This window comes from Colletotrichum aenigma (assembly GCF_013390185.1).
Source record: "Colletotrichum aenigma strain Cg56 chromosome Unknown KSG_Cg56_contig04, whole genome shotgun sequence".
NCBI classification, from domain to species: Eukaryota; Fungi; Ascomycota; class Sordariomycetes; order Glomerellales; family Glomerellaceae; genus Colletotrichum; species Colletotrichum aenigma.
Genome location: NW_023500910.1, coordinates 1,618,816 through 1,630,949, shown reverse-complemented (window position 1 = coordinate 1,630,949; position 12,134 = coordinate 1,618,816). Strand labels below are relative to the sequence as shown.

General features: G+C 37.1%; 2 protein-coding genes across 2 annotated transcripts; one reads left to right on the top strand and one right to left on the bottom strand.

Annotated features, from left to right (window-relative positions):
• Positions 1-5,312: 5,312 nt before the first annotated feature.
• On the bottom strand, positions 5,313-6,172 carry andI (Short chain dehydrogenase andI; the record flags this gene model as incomplete). The annotated part of the gene is made up of 2 exons (XM_037321561.1): positions 5,313-5,404; positions 5,461-6,172. 2 exons carry the CDS (start codon positions 6,170-6,172, stop codon positions 5,313-5,315), a joined length of 804 nt encoding a protein of 267 aa, XP_037179793.1.
• A 4,943-nt stretch (positions 6,173-11,115) lies between these two features.
• Positions 11,116-12,094, top strand: CGCA056_v006309 (Oxidoreductase BOA17; the record flags this gene model as incomplete). The annotated part of the gene is made up of 3 exons (XM_037321560.1): positions 11,116-11,399; positions 11,465-11,646; positions 11,715-12,094. 3 exons carry the CDS (start codon positions 11,116-11,118, stop codon positions 12,092-12,094), a joined length of 846 nt encoding a protein of 281 aa, XP_037179464.1.
• Between the last annotated feature and the right edge of the window lie 40 nt (positions 12,095-12,134).

Here is a 12,134-nt window from a genome sequence, read left to right as displayed (position 1 = left end):
AAGCTATTTTATAAAATCTATATCTTTTAATTAAAATATAACTTTTTTTATATAAATAATATATATATTTGTATTTATTCATATAAATAAATATACTTTTTATAATAATAATTATATATTTTTAAATATTGTAATTAAATATAATTTTATAACTATTTATAATATATATATATATATATTATTTCTAATTAGAACTATAGACCTTGTCACAGGCTAGAGCCCAGCCGAGATCTCCGGCTTTGCTGGAGCAGCTACTGAGACCCAGCCCCGCCGGATCCACTATTCTGCCGTAGCACACCGCCTAGTCCCAGTATGCTTCACCGCCGCTAGGCGCCTATCCCTGTAAAGTCCTTTCTTCCTTCTTCAGCTTAGAATAGTCAATCGACAGCACCTCTACGTTGAACAAGCCTAGGGGCCAGCCCCTTACAGATCTAAATAGATAGACTATAATATTTCTTTTATAAACTATATAAATAGCTATTTTTAAATTATATTATTTATTGTCTTGTATTACTTTTTTATTTCTTAAAATATCTATACTATTTATATTAATGTTTAGCCTCTATCTATATATAGTTATTTATCTATTTGCTATTTAAATAATAATAATATAAGTATGTTTTATTAATAATAACATTTTTTTATAATATTCTTTATATTTTCTATTTTCTTAATAAAACTATAGTACTATGTATAAGTTTCTTTTTTATATTTCTCTTTACTAGGTATAATAATATATTGTTTTTAGTTTTTATAACTAGTAGTTTTTATTACTAAGAAATTAATAATTTAGGTTTATTAATAACCTCTTCTATTATATCTAAATTAAAAAATTACTATTATAACTTTATTTATAGATATATAAGAGTGTTAGAGATTTTATTATTTTTAAATATTAATTTCTTAAAGCTAGTATTAATAAGATATTTTTTAGTAATTAAAATAACATCATTATTTTTGAAATGTATTAGAGAATTAAACAAATTATTTTATTATTACTATAACAAATGTTTATAGCTTGGTGATATCTATAAATTAACTAATAATTATATTAACTTGTTACTAAATATTATAATACTTTGTATTCATAATAATGTATTATAATAATTCTTTTTAATTTAGTTTATTTTTTATTTTACTATTTTATTTATATAAATAAACTATTAATTTATATATTATAGATAACCTTTTTAAAGATATGTCTTCTTTTGTCTCTATAAACCTCTTTACTAAATATAAGCTTATTTATAATAACTTAATTATTCTTTTTAATACAAATACTATTTTTATTAAATAATAGTAATAAATTTAATTTTATGAATAGAAAATAAAAAAGAAAACATTAAAAGCTTTTAGTTTTTATTTAGTTTTAACACATATTTAAAAACATAAAATAAAATCTTTAGTAAAGGTTATAAATAAGTAGATATTTAAGCTAATTTTTATAAAAAAACAAAGGTTTAATATAGTATTCTCTATTTTATTTTTAATTTATATAATACTCTCTTCATTCATTTTAGTATAACTAACTTTGAAACTAACTTAATAAATAAGTGTTATTATAAGCTAGTATATATTAAAATAAACAATAATACTTCAATATCTTTTAGAACGTAATATAATAAAGAGTTAATCTATCCATAAATTATAACAATTATCTAAGTTATTTATATTAATTATCATAATAATCCTTACAATAACTATATTTTGCGTTTTAGTTTATTAGAAAAAGAAATAAATCTATTTAATTAAATAGAATATTTCTCTATTATTTTATTAATAATAATATTTCTTTTTAAACTCTATTGTAAAATTCATTTTTAAACTTTTTACCAACTTTATAAACTAAAAATAAATATTACTATTTTCTATAATAATAATTAAAAGTCTTAAAGCTAAGGTTTTAGCTATTTAGATAAAAGTGTTTAACAAAATTATTTTTAATTTAAACACATCTCTAATAATTAATACATAGATAATATTACATTAGAAATATATATTATTTAGTATTATAGCTTATTTTATAAATAAAAACTAAAAGTATTATTATATTTGTTTCAATATATTTAGGATTATAAGAAACTATATCATAGAGAATATAGCTAATATAATTATTAATACGTTTTAAAAGTTTTTAATACAAAATAGATTTAAACTTAATTATATTTCTATAGATAATACTTCTAATTTTAAACCTAAAGTCCTATCTAAATTATATAAGTTTATATTTAATAAAATATGACTAATAGTTATTTATATTTAATATTTTATTTATATTATTAACTTTATAGCTTAGAAACTACATAACTATTTTAAAGGTATTTATATATTTATAATAAGTAATTTTATATAATATATATTAAGTATTAATAATAAATAAGTTATTAAAGATATTAAATTATTATAATAAAGTTTAATAAAATAGTAAACTATTTCTATTTTCTAGAATAATAATTGTAAAGACTAGTTAGATAGTAAAACTTCTATTAATTAATATCTAAATAGAATATTAAACTTAAGAACCTAAATTAAAATAAAAGATATTTTAATATTTATAGTAATAATTATTAAAATAAACTATTTTATACTTAGAATTAAAGCTAGTTTAATATAATCTATATAATCTTTAAATCTCTAAAGAAATAATAAGAACAAAAACCTTAAAAGGCATTTCAAATATCTAATTATTAATATAAAGATATATTAAAACTTAATTATATTAATATTAATTTATATTTTTAAACTTTAAGCTTTAATTTAAACTTAATTTATAAAATATATTAACAATTATCTATTTAAACTAAAAGATATTAAATAATACTAAATTTAAGTTGTTTTTAATGTTTCTATATCTTTCTATTTTATTATATATACTTTAAGTTAAAACTAATTTACTAATACCATTTATATAATTATTATTATAAGAATCTATAATAAGTATTTGATAAAATATTTAAAAGTTATAAACAAACTTAATAATAATAAGAGTGTATTCTAAATATTAGCTTTGTTTAGAAATAATATGAATAGTGATAATAAAACTAAACAAATACTAACTATTATGAAAATAATAATAGTTTTGTTATATATTCTCACTATTTCTCTCTCTTTTATTAATATTAAACTTAGTAAATAATAGTTTAAAACTTTATAATATTTATGAAGCTTATTCTAGCTTATTAGAAATTTAGCTCAAATAAAGTTTATTTAAGTTTATACTAAGAAATATTATAAAGATATTTTATAAAGCTTTAAAATTAATTTAAATAAAGCTTATAGATCTATTTATAATCTAATAGCTTTAATACTCTAGAACTTTAAAAAATATATATTATTATATATTTAACATTATTATAATAATTTATTATAATAACTTATTATAATAATTATAATTATGATAACCTATAATAAGAATTAATATAATAATCTTTTTATAATTACTATATTAATATATTTCTTTAGAAATAAATAGATATTTTATCTTAAAAAGCAAATAATATTATTTATAACTTCTTAAAAAAACATACATATTATATTAGTTTTCTTTCTAAAAATATAACTACATCTATATAAAGCTATTCTACTAAATAATTAATTTAAACCTTCTAAAAAATACTAAAATTAGATCTTAAATATTATAATCTCTATAACATAGTTTATAACTATTTTATATTATTTTAAGTTTTATTTCTTTTAAATAGATATTTACCTTTAATTAATATATCTATTATTATATACATTTTAATATAAAACTTAAAATAAGTTTCATTTAAGTTTGTTTTATAATTTATAATAAATATTAAAACTAATTTTCTTTTCTCTTATTTAAAACTGTTTATCTTAGAAAACTTTATATTTTATAAACTAAATTAAACAAAAATATATTAATCTATTAAATATTTTCATATTAAAAATTCCTTTACTACTATTTATAAATTTATTATTAAATATACCTAAGATATTATTAATATTTTAAGTAATAATAATAATATTTAAAACTTAATAGAATTAAAGCTTTCAAATATAGAACTTATTAAACTATCTAGCTAAGTCTTAAATTTTATAAGTAAGTTAAACTAAACTTTTTAAATATTTTAATTTAGTTTATAAACATTATAATAAATGTTATAAAGTTATAAAACCTCTCTATTATTATTCAATCAGAAAAATAATAAAAACATAAAAACCTAATTAAATAACTAAAACAACTATAAAAAATAGATTATAGTAATTTCTTATTATTAGAAATTAGTAGTATATTATAATAATATAATTCATTTCCTCTGTAGTTTTAATATTTTAATTCAAACTTTCATTCCTCTCTAAATTTTCTTCAATATATTATATTTATAAAATAAACTATTACTTAAGACTTAAATTATAATTTCTATTTTACTTATATACTTAATACTTAAATAAAAAAGCCTTATCTATTATTTATACTTATTTAATATTTACCTAAATACCCCTCTATACTTATAGATTATATAAGTATATACCTGTATAGATATCTATAGATAGTTCGAAGCCTATGCGAAGTGAGTGTTACGGTCAGCTATCCGACAGTAGGGTCTGCTAACAGAAGCTGGGGATTGATACGTTCTAACAGTATACTGGGTCGTGGTCGTAGGTCGTAGTTCGTAGGCTGCAGTAGATCGGGTCTTCAGAGGCTAAGGTGATCAGTCTTAGACTCAACAAGTGATTCGCAGTGAAGGTAAGCTGAGAGTATCCGTGAGGATGAATACTAAGTTGATTGCTGAAGAGCTATGGGAGTCTGACCATGAGCCAGGCTCAGGGTCATACTATATACAAGTCTTCTTACATGAGCAGTCTCGCTGTTCCTGAGCGCTGTTACCCTTGTCATTATGAGCGCTCATTCTAGAGTGGGATGAGCGCTCATTCTAGTCTCCACTGAGCGCTCATTGTGGATCCCTTATCTATGCTCATTCCTTATCATCACGTGACCTGTACCATAGTTCTTCCGTTCCTGAGCGAGTCCCTGTTGTTCCCATGATCCTGCAGGGTACAAATGTCCTGTTCTAGCCGCCCGACGCCCAAGTGGGTCGGTCAACTGTTATTCATGCATAACGGGTCGTAACAGTGAGGACTTCTTCGCAAGTATAAATGATTCATACTAATTCATAACTGATTGAATCCGAGTACGGAGTCAGCCGTCTCAAGCTGCAGCCAGGTGTGGCGTGTAGGTAGAATATTCTGGCTGGTAGCATCGAGTGACATCATATTCGAACACCGTCAATAATCCACGTAAGAAGGTGAGGTGACTCGATCTCTCCAGCCCGTTGCATCAACTCCTAGACATCCCAGTTAGCCCAGACGAATTTGTTCTTGAGAAATCGAGCTTCGGGAGATGCTAGCCACACGCAAAAGTGACCAGGGAGTGCCGCTGTTGCGTAGGTTTGTCAGCAGGGTGAAGTCGTATTCATGCATTGGTGTACTTACGATCATCAGTCGTGTTGAAGGTAGTGCCTTGCGGGCTCAGCTCGGTTTCGATGACTCCCGGCTGAACGTTGACAACGTGAATGTCAGGATTCTCCGCCGCGAAAAAGTCCACAAGCTTGAGATTTGCTCCTTTGGTGACGCAGTAGCCCGAGAGTCCTGCCCACGGTTTAATGTGAGCCAGAGATGTCGAAATGTTCAGCACTATGGCGCCTCGGGCTGCATGGGGGACAAAAGCTTGCAAGGCGTGCAGCGTGGTGACCACGTTGAGCTTGAAACCCTCCATGTAGTCTTCCGCTCCTTGATGGACGACGCCGCCAACTTTAGGGAAGAACCCAGCATTAGAAACCAAGATGTCGATGTTTCCGACCGCTGATGAAATCTCATCAATAGCTGCGCAAGCTTCATCGCGAATTGAGAGATCCACTTTCTTGCAAAGAACTTGAGTTCCAAGCTTGGCGGTGCTGCGGATCTCTGCCACGGCGATCTCAAGGCGGTCGAGTCGTCGGCCGAGAATACAGATGGAGCTCGCACCAGCCTTAGCAAAAGAAAGGGCGATCGATTTTCCTATGCCGGTGCCGCCGCCAGTGATCACAACATTCTTGCCGGCTGCTGAGAGCTCAGGTCTAGAGGGAGAGATCAGGTCGTATGGTTTGTGGTGGTAAGTCTTGGTGAACGACATGAATTGTTGTTGGGAAGTGCTGCCCTCCGCCATGTTGGTGGTTGATCCTAGGATGGGACGCTGTTCTGACAACAATGTGGAACGACACAGAGCAAGGTGAATTGTATTGTATTTCTCTAGCTAACGCTACCACGAATCGGTTGGAGGTACGGATGCAGCGAATACGAAGTAATCTGAACTTTCGTCTCCAAGGACGTGTAAAATGTTTGGAGAAGCATTCAACAGAACAAGCCGCGCGGAAGACGGAAACAAGAATCTAGTGTGGAGCCGTAGTCTCTCTGACTCGACCGCAAAGTGTGGTGTGAACGGGCTTCAAAGGCCGAACCAGGAAGCTTCAAAAGCCGGCGCGAAGCCCTTTGACTCTCAAAGTGCGACGTGGTGATGGTGGTCATGGATTTGATAATGGTGCGCGGGGAGTAGGGAAGCCAAACATCTCCGATACCACGATCAATGGGACGCCAGCTGCGAGAGAAACCACAGCGTCTCCAGGCGAAAAAGAGTCGGTAGCGCGGGTCGTTGCAGTTGGATCTTGATTGACCCCAGGAGTCTGAGATGAGGCATTTGTACGTCTGCGCAATGGAAACAGGAGTAGAAAATCAAGTTCACTCATTGTACCAGAGTGGGAACTCTGGGTCTACACCGCAACGCGGTTTATAATCTCGCATTTCAATCTTTTGGACTAGGTATCTAAAATTCGAAGCCTTTGATTAAGGCAGTGGAAGAACTGTGTTTCGATGACGTGGATTTTTAAACAGGTGGTCAACACTAGGGATGAAATAAATGCTGCTTTGTAATGGAGCGACTAGGTGGTCGACGACGTGGAGTGTGTATTATTTCACAAACGTCAGAATGACCTGCCTCCCAGCATATACTCTGCGCAAGGTATGTTTTGGCAACCTTTTTGAGGGTCTGTTTACCACTTAGCGGATCACGCAGAGCTTATTTCTCTCCGTTCGCGACCGCTCTCATCTTGCTGGGAGTCCAAAGGCAAATCATTTAATCAGCGAAATGGGCGGGGAGACCGACAACCGTGTTTTCCGATTTTAGTTCGCACTAGATCTAAATAGGAAAACAATCTAAGTCTTGGCAAGACCTCAAGACGTGGGTCAGTGCTTCGTGTCGAAGGTCAATTCTGGATCGGCGGGAAGCCGTTATTCTTTCCGTAGCCCCTCCCCTTTGATTGTTTTCCTACTTTAGACATCAAGAAAAAAACGTCCGCTCCGTCTCGTCAAGCATCAGCAAGTTGAAACAAATTTGAAGCCTCCTGTACAAGCGGATACTTACGAAAAGTTTTACCCGTTCCGTTCGGTGTTCGCTAGCGCTCCAATCTCGATGGATTCGTCAAGAGCAGCCCTGCTCAAAGGTACGATTCTTTTCCAAATTCAGTTGCCCTCAATGAAGTTAGACTCACAGGCGAAGACACAAACAGAGAACTAGCATTTGTCGTGACGACTACGAATGAGACGCCCACAGAGAGAGATCGCAAGCTTATTCGAAGCCATGTAATGAAGGGGAAGAACACTCGCAAACGAATCAGTTTAGATCGGCAACAACTGCAGATCTCTACCATCGCTCTTGATGGAAAAGCCTTACAAGAGTTCCATCAAGAGAATATGAACCCTGAAGGAGATGGTGGGGCCTTCGGTGACACAGCTCCTGTCGGCGCTACACATTCCGTTTTAGTTCCTCCGCCTGCTAGCATCTTTGCTTTCGTCAATTTCACCGAAGATGTTGATATTCATGCCCGTCGAATGCTATGCACCTGTAGGTTGGGTCTTTTATAGGCGGTTGGCAATCAGTCGCTCTCATTAACGTGCTCTTCCTCCTAGATTACACCCACTTGAAGAACAACATGTACCCGATCGCAAAGTACTCTTACTCTGATATTAGCAACACATACTGGTTCCACTGGACCCAACTCGACCTGGCATATCTCCACGCTGTTCTCTACACTACGTCATTCTTTTTCGACACTCTGGCAGGTCAGAAGAGCGAAAGAACAAAGTACCACTTGTATCGAACAGTCAGTGAGCTTAACAGGCAGCTTAGCAATCCGAAGACTGCATTGACCGATTCCACAACCACTGTCGTCATGTTTATGGTTTTTGTTGCGGAGTGCTTCGGAGATATGGAGTGTGCCCACATACACATGATGGGGTTGAGAAAGATCATTGATCTCCGCGGCGGGTTGAAGTCGTATGACGAAAAGCCTCTACTCCAGGAAAAGTTGCGTCGGTAAGTATCAACCTCCCGTTCTCGCCACCTTCAGTAGAATCCCCAAAACAACGCTGACCAAATTGCGTGAAGGGCAGATTTGATCTACAGCATGTGCACTGGCTTCAAGCCGGGGTATTCGCAAAACATGGGGTCGTCCAAATACGAGGGCGAGCCTGTCGATGCCAAATCAGTTGATCAATCCTGCTTTTCTCGATCCCGCCATCTTACCCGCGAACTGGACAGGGGACTGCACAGGTGTTTCCAAGATATCCAGGTTCTATCGCAGCTGATAAACAGCAGTCACGGCAGTGGTGAAAAGCTTTCGGACATAGTTGTTGAGGGGTTTCTAACATCTATTCAGTCGCGGCTTCTCCTGCTTGATTTTCGTAACCATCACTGGAATCCCCTTGCAGAGATTCTCCGGCTGTCGCTTCACGCTTATTTGACAACCGTCTTCTGGAACTTTCCTGGTCTGAAAACTCAGTATCCATATATAGCTGCTCAATTTCGCAAAGCTTGTCTCATATTCTCGCCCGCTAATACTGGAGAAAGCTTTCTCTTTGCTTGGGCATTGATGGTCGGCGCGGTATCGTTGTTCCATGGCCAAGATCAAGAGTGGCTAATGGAAAGGCTCTATCCACTGATGGAGAACACTTTAGGTATCATGTGGCTTGAGGTCAAATGCAGTCTATGTCAGGTGATGTGGATTGAAAGTCTTCACGATGGTCCGGGCATTGAAGTCTTCAGTCGATACGTCAGAGAGAGGAAAGGTGGAAGTGCTGGCATCACGTCTGCAAACTGGGATGCACCTGCGGTGGGAAAGTAAGCAATTCGATCATTTAGGGTTGACAGATGAGGTTTGCTGAATAGGACAAGTTCATTACAAAGGCCATTGGACACAGAAGTTCAAGACACAAGTCATCTTTGTCAGTTCACGTGAATCATGATTCAGCGATTCCCGAAGGTGAGCCGGCTAGAAGGATGAAGTGGTAGAGCTTTATTCAGAAGCATATCTTGGGTCTGAAGTAGATCAAGGGACGACAAATTTATCTCAAGCTACATCTATGTGAGGCCTCTGAAACGCATTTCAGCGTCAAGTTGGCTGCCCTTTCCGCTTCAGGCTTTCAGCTCCTTCATAGGTTCAGGTGGGTCTTGAAGAAGTCGGTCACATTTGCAACCGAGGGAGCGACGTAAGGTTCCAAGTCGTAGAAATCCATGTGGCGCCCGCCTGGAACCAAGATCTTTACTGCATTCGGGTTGGTATTCTTGATCTTCTCGTAAACATCGTCGGTTCCCCAGCGGCTATCGGCATCCTCCCCGGCGATTAGTATGGTTGGCTGCGAGAGAAGCTGGTCTGCCAAGTGCCAGGCGTCGAAACGGTAAATCAGAGGGATAGAAGCGGGGTGCATGCGGTTCTCGGACGTGTTGAAAAAGCCGCGAGGGTTCCGGTAGTAGTCCCACGCATCGACCAGGTCAGGGGGGGTGTCGGCTTGGGGAGGGTCGGGAACGTACTGCAGGTAGGTAATGTTGCCACCCGCAGCGATGTCTTGAATAGTTTCAGCGGCCGACTCAACCGCAGATAAAGCGTCCGATGTATTTAGAGTGTTGAGCCACCCCTGGCGGTTGGTGTCGCCAATGTTGACTAGGCTGATTGCAGCTACTGCCTTGATGCGGTGATCAGTAGCTGCTGCGGCAATTCCGTACCCGCCACCCGCGCAGATTCCGAGAACTGCGATGGCACCTGGGTCGACATAATCGAGAGTTTGCAAGTAATCCACGACAGCGGAGACGTCAGAAACCCTGGAGCCCGGGTCTTCTAGGTAGTGAGGGCTGCCCTCAGACTGCCCTTGGTACAGCGCGTCGAAGGCAACAGACACGAACCCCTGCTGAGACATACGCTCCGCATAGAGGCTGGCAGTTTGCTCCTTGACGCCGCCGCCAGGGTGAACAACGACGAGACCTGGAGCCTTGGCTGAGGCTGTCTCCGGCCGATGGAGGAGACCGGCCAAATGAAGACTGCCTTTGGCGATGCGGATAAGAGACATGTTTCGGGATTGTTGTTGGACTTAAAGATTTTAATTTTTAGATCATAGATCGAAGACGTGAGGTGATTGGAACAGGCTCTGATTCATGCTGTGAGGCAGTTTGTTGCCTTTCTTAAGTACTGCAGAGATCAGCGACCTTCCCCTGAGACTCAAATCGATGTCCACGAGGGCTAGGTGGCTTAGACGATATCTCGAAATTGCCAAGGTGATAGCAACCACCGTATTGTTTTCCTCACTCGGACGGCATGTAGCCAAGAATTACAATATCGTCATCTTCTTGGCTTTGCTGATAAATTCTGCAGGTCAAGAATGACACTCCACAGCTTTATGGAGCGCAAGAGTGCTCGGTATTGGTTCGGAGACATTGTGATTAGGTGGCGCCTTCACAAGACATAACACTGCACATGCTCCCAATCGTAAGTATCGGCATGATCCGCAACACGATGGGGTCCGTAACTTAGTATTCAAACTTGACTTTGCGTCTGATATCCTTACTTCCGCTATGTCCGCCAATTCTCCCCGAAGTCCGCTGACCCGGCCAAAGTGACTTCAGTTTCCCAAGGCCGTAGTAACCGTAACTTCGCAGGATTTCAAATCAGTTGTTTGACGCGTTGCTATTTAAGGCCGTTTGATGGCGGATGATTGACCATGACCTTCGTTGCTCCATCTCCGTAAGACATACAACAACCAGTTAGCAAACGCACTCGATTCATCATGGCACCTCTCGTTTGGCTCATCACCGGAAGCACCTCGGGCTTCGGCGCTGAGTTTGTCAAAGCAATCCTCGCAAAAGGAGACAAGGTCATCGCGACGGCTCGCGACATCTCAAAGATAGTCCACTTCCGTAAGGCTGGCGCAGCCGTGTTGAAGCTGGACCTTCTGGCTAGCCAGTCCGAGTTTGACAGGGTGGCCCAAGAAGCGCTGGGTATCTATGGCGGTGTTGATGTTTTGGTTAATAATGCTGGCTACTCGCATTTTGGAACAGTCGAGGATGACAGGTGAGTTTCTCCCATCGCCACTATCGGTCGATTCCCGTAAGGCGCCTAATACCAACAAATCATAGTCAAGAAGACTGGAACAAAGTCTTCCAGACTCACGTCTTTGGACCTCTCGGTATAACACGAGCCTTCCTGCCTCATTTTCGAGCTCGCAAGTCCGGAACATTTGTCTTCATGGGCTCTACGGCTGCCTGGGGAGGTATCCCTACTCTAGGGGCATACTGTGCATCCAAGAGCGCGTTGAGAGGTGCGTGAACCAATTGTCCCATGGGAGCCATGATCGAAGAAGCTAACATTAATATTTGTTTTCATAAGCTGCCGTCGAAACGCTTAATCTCGAGGTCAAGTCTATTGGGATCAAAACCCTACTAGTCGAGCCGGGATTCTTTCGCACCGAACTTCTCAACGCCAAAAATACGGTCTACGTGGACACGAAGATCCCGGAATACAAGTCCACCGTCGATTCACTGTATGCTCAGTTCAAGGGAGCGCATCATCAGCAGCCTGGAGACCCCGCAAAAGGGGTTTCTCATATCATTGATCTGGTGGAATCTTCAGGCACTGCTCAAGGACGGTCATTGCCGATCAGCTTGGCTCTGGGACCAGACGCAGTGGTTCAACTGCGCAAGAAGTGCGCTGACACGATCGAGCTCTTGGATGAATGGAAGGAAGTTTCATCTGACACGTCGCTCTAGAACGTGATAGAGTTTTCCATCGTCAGTGCCATTCTTATCC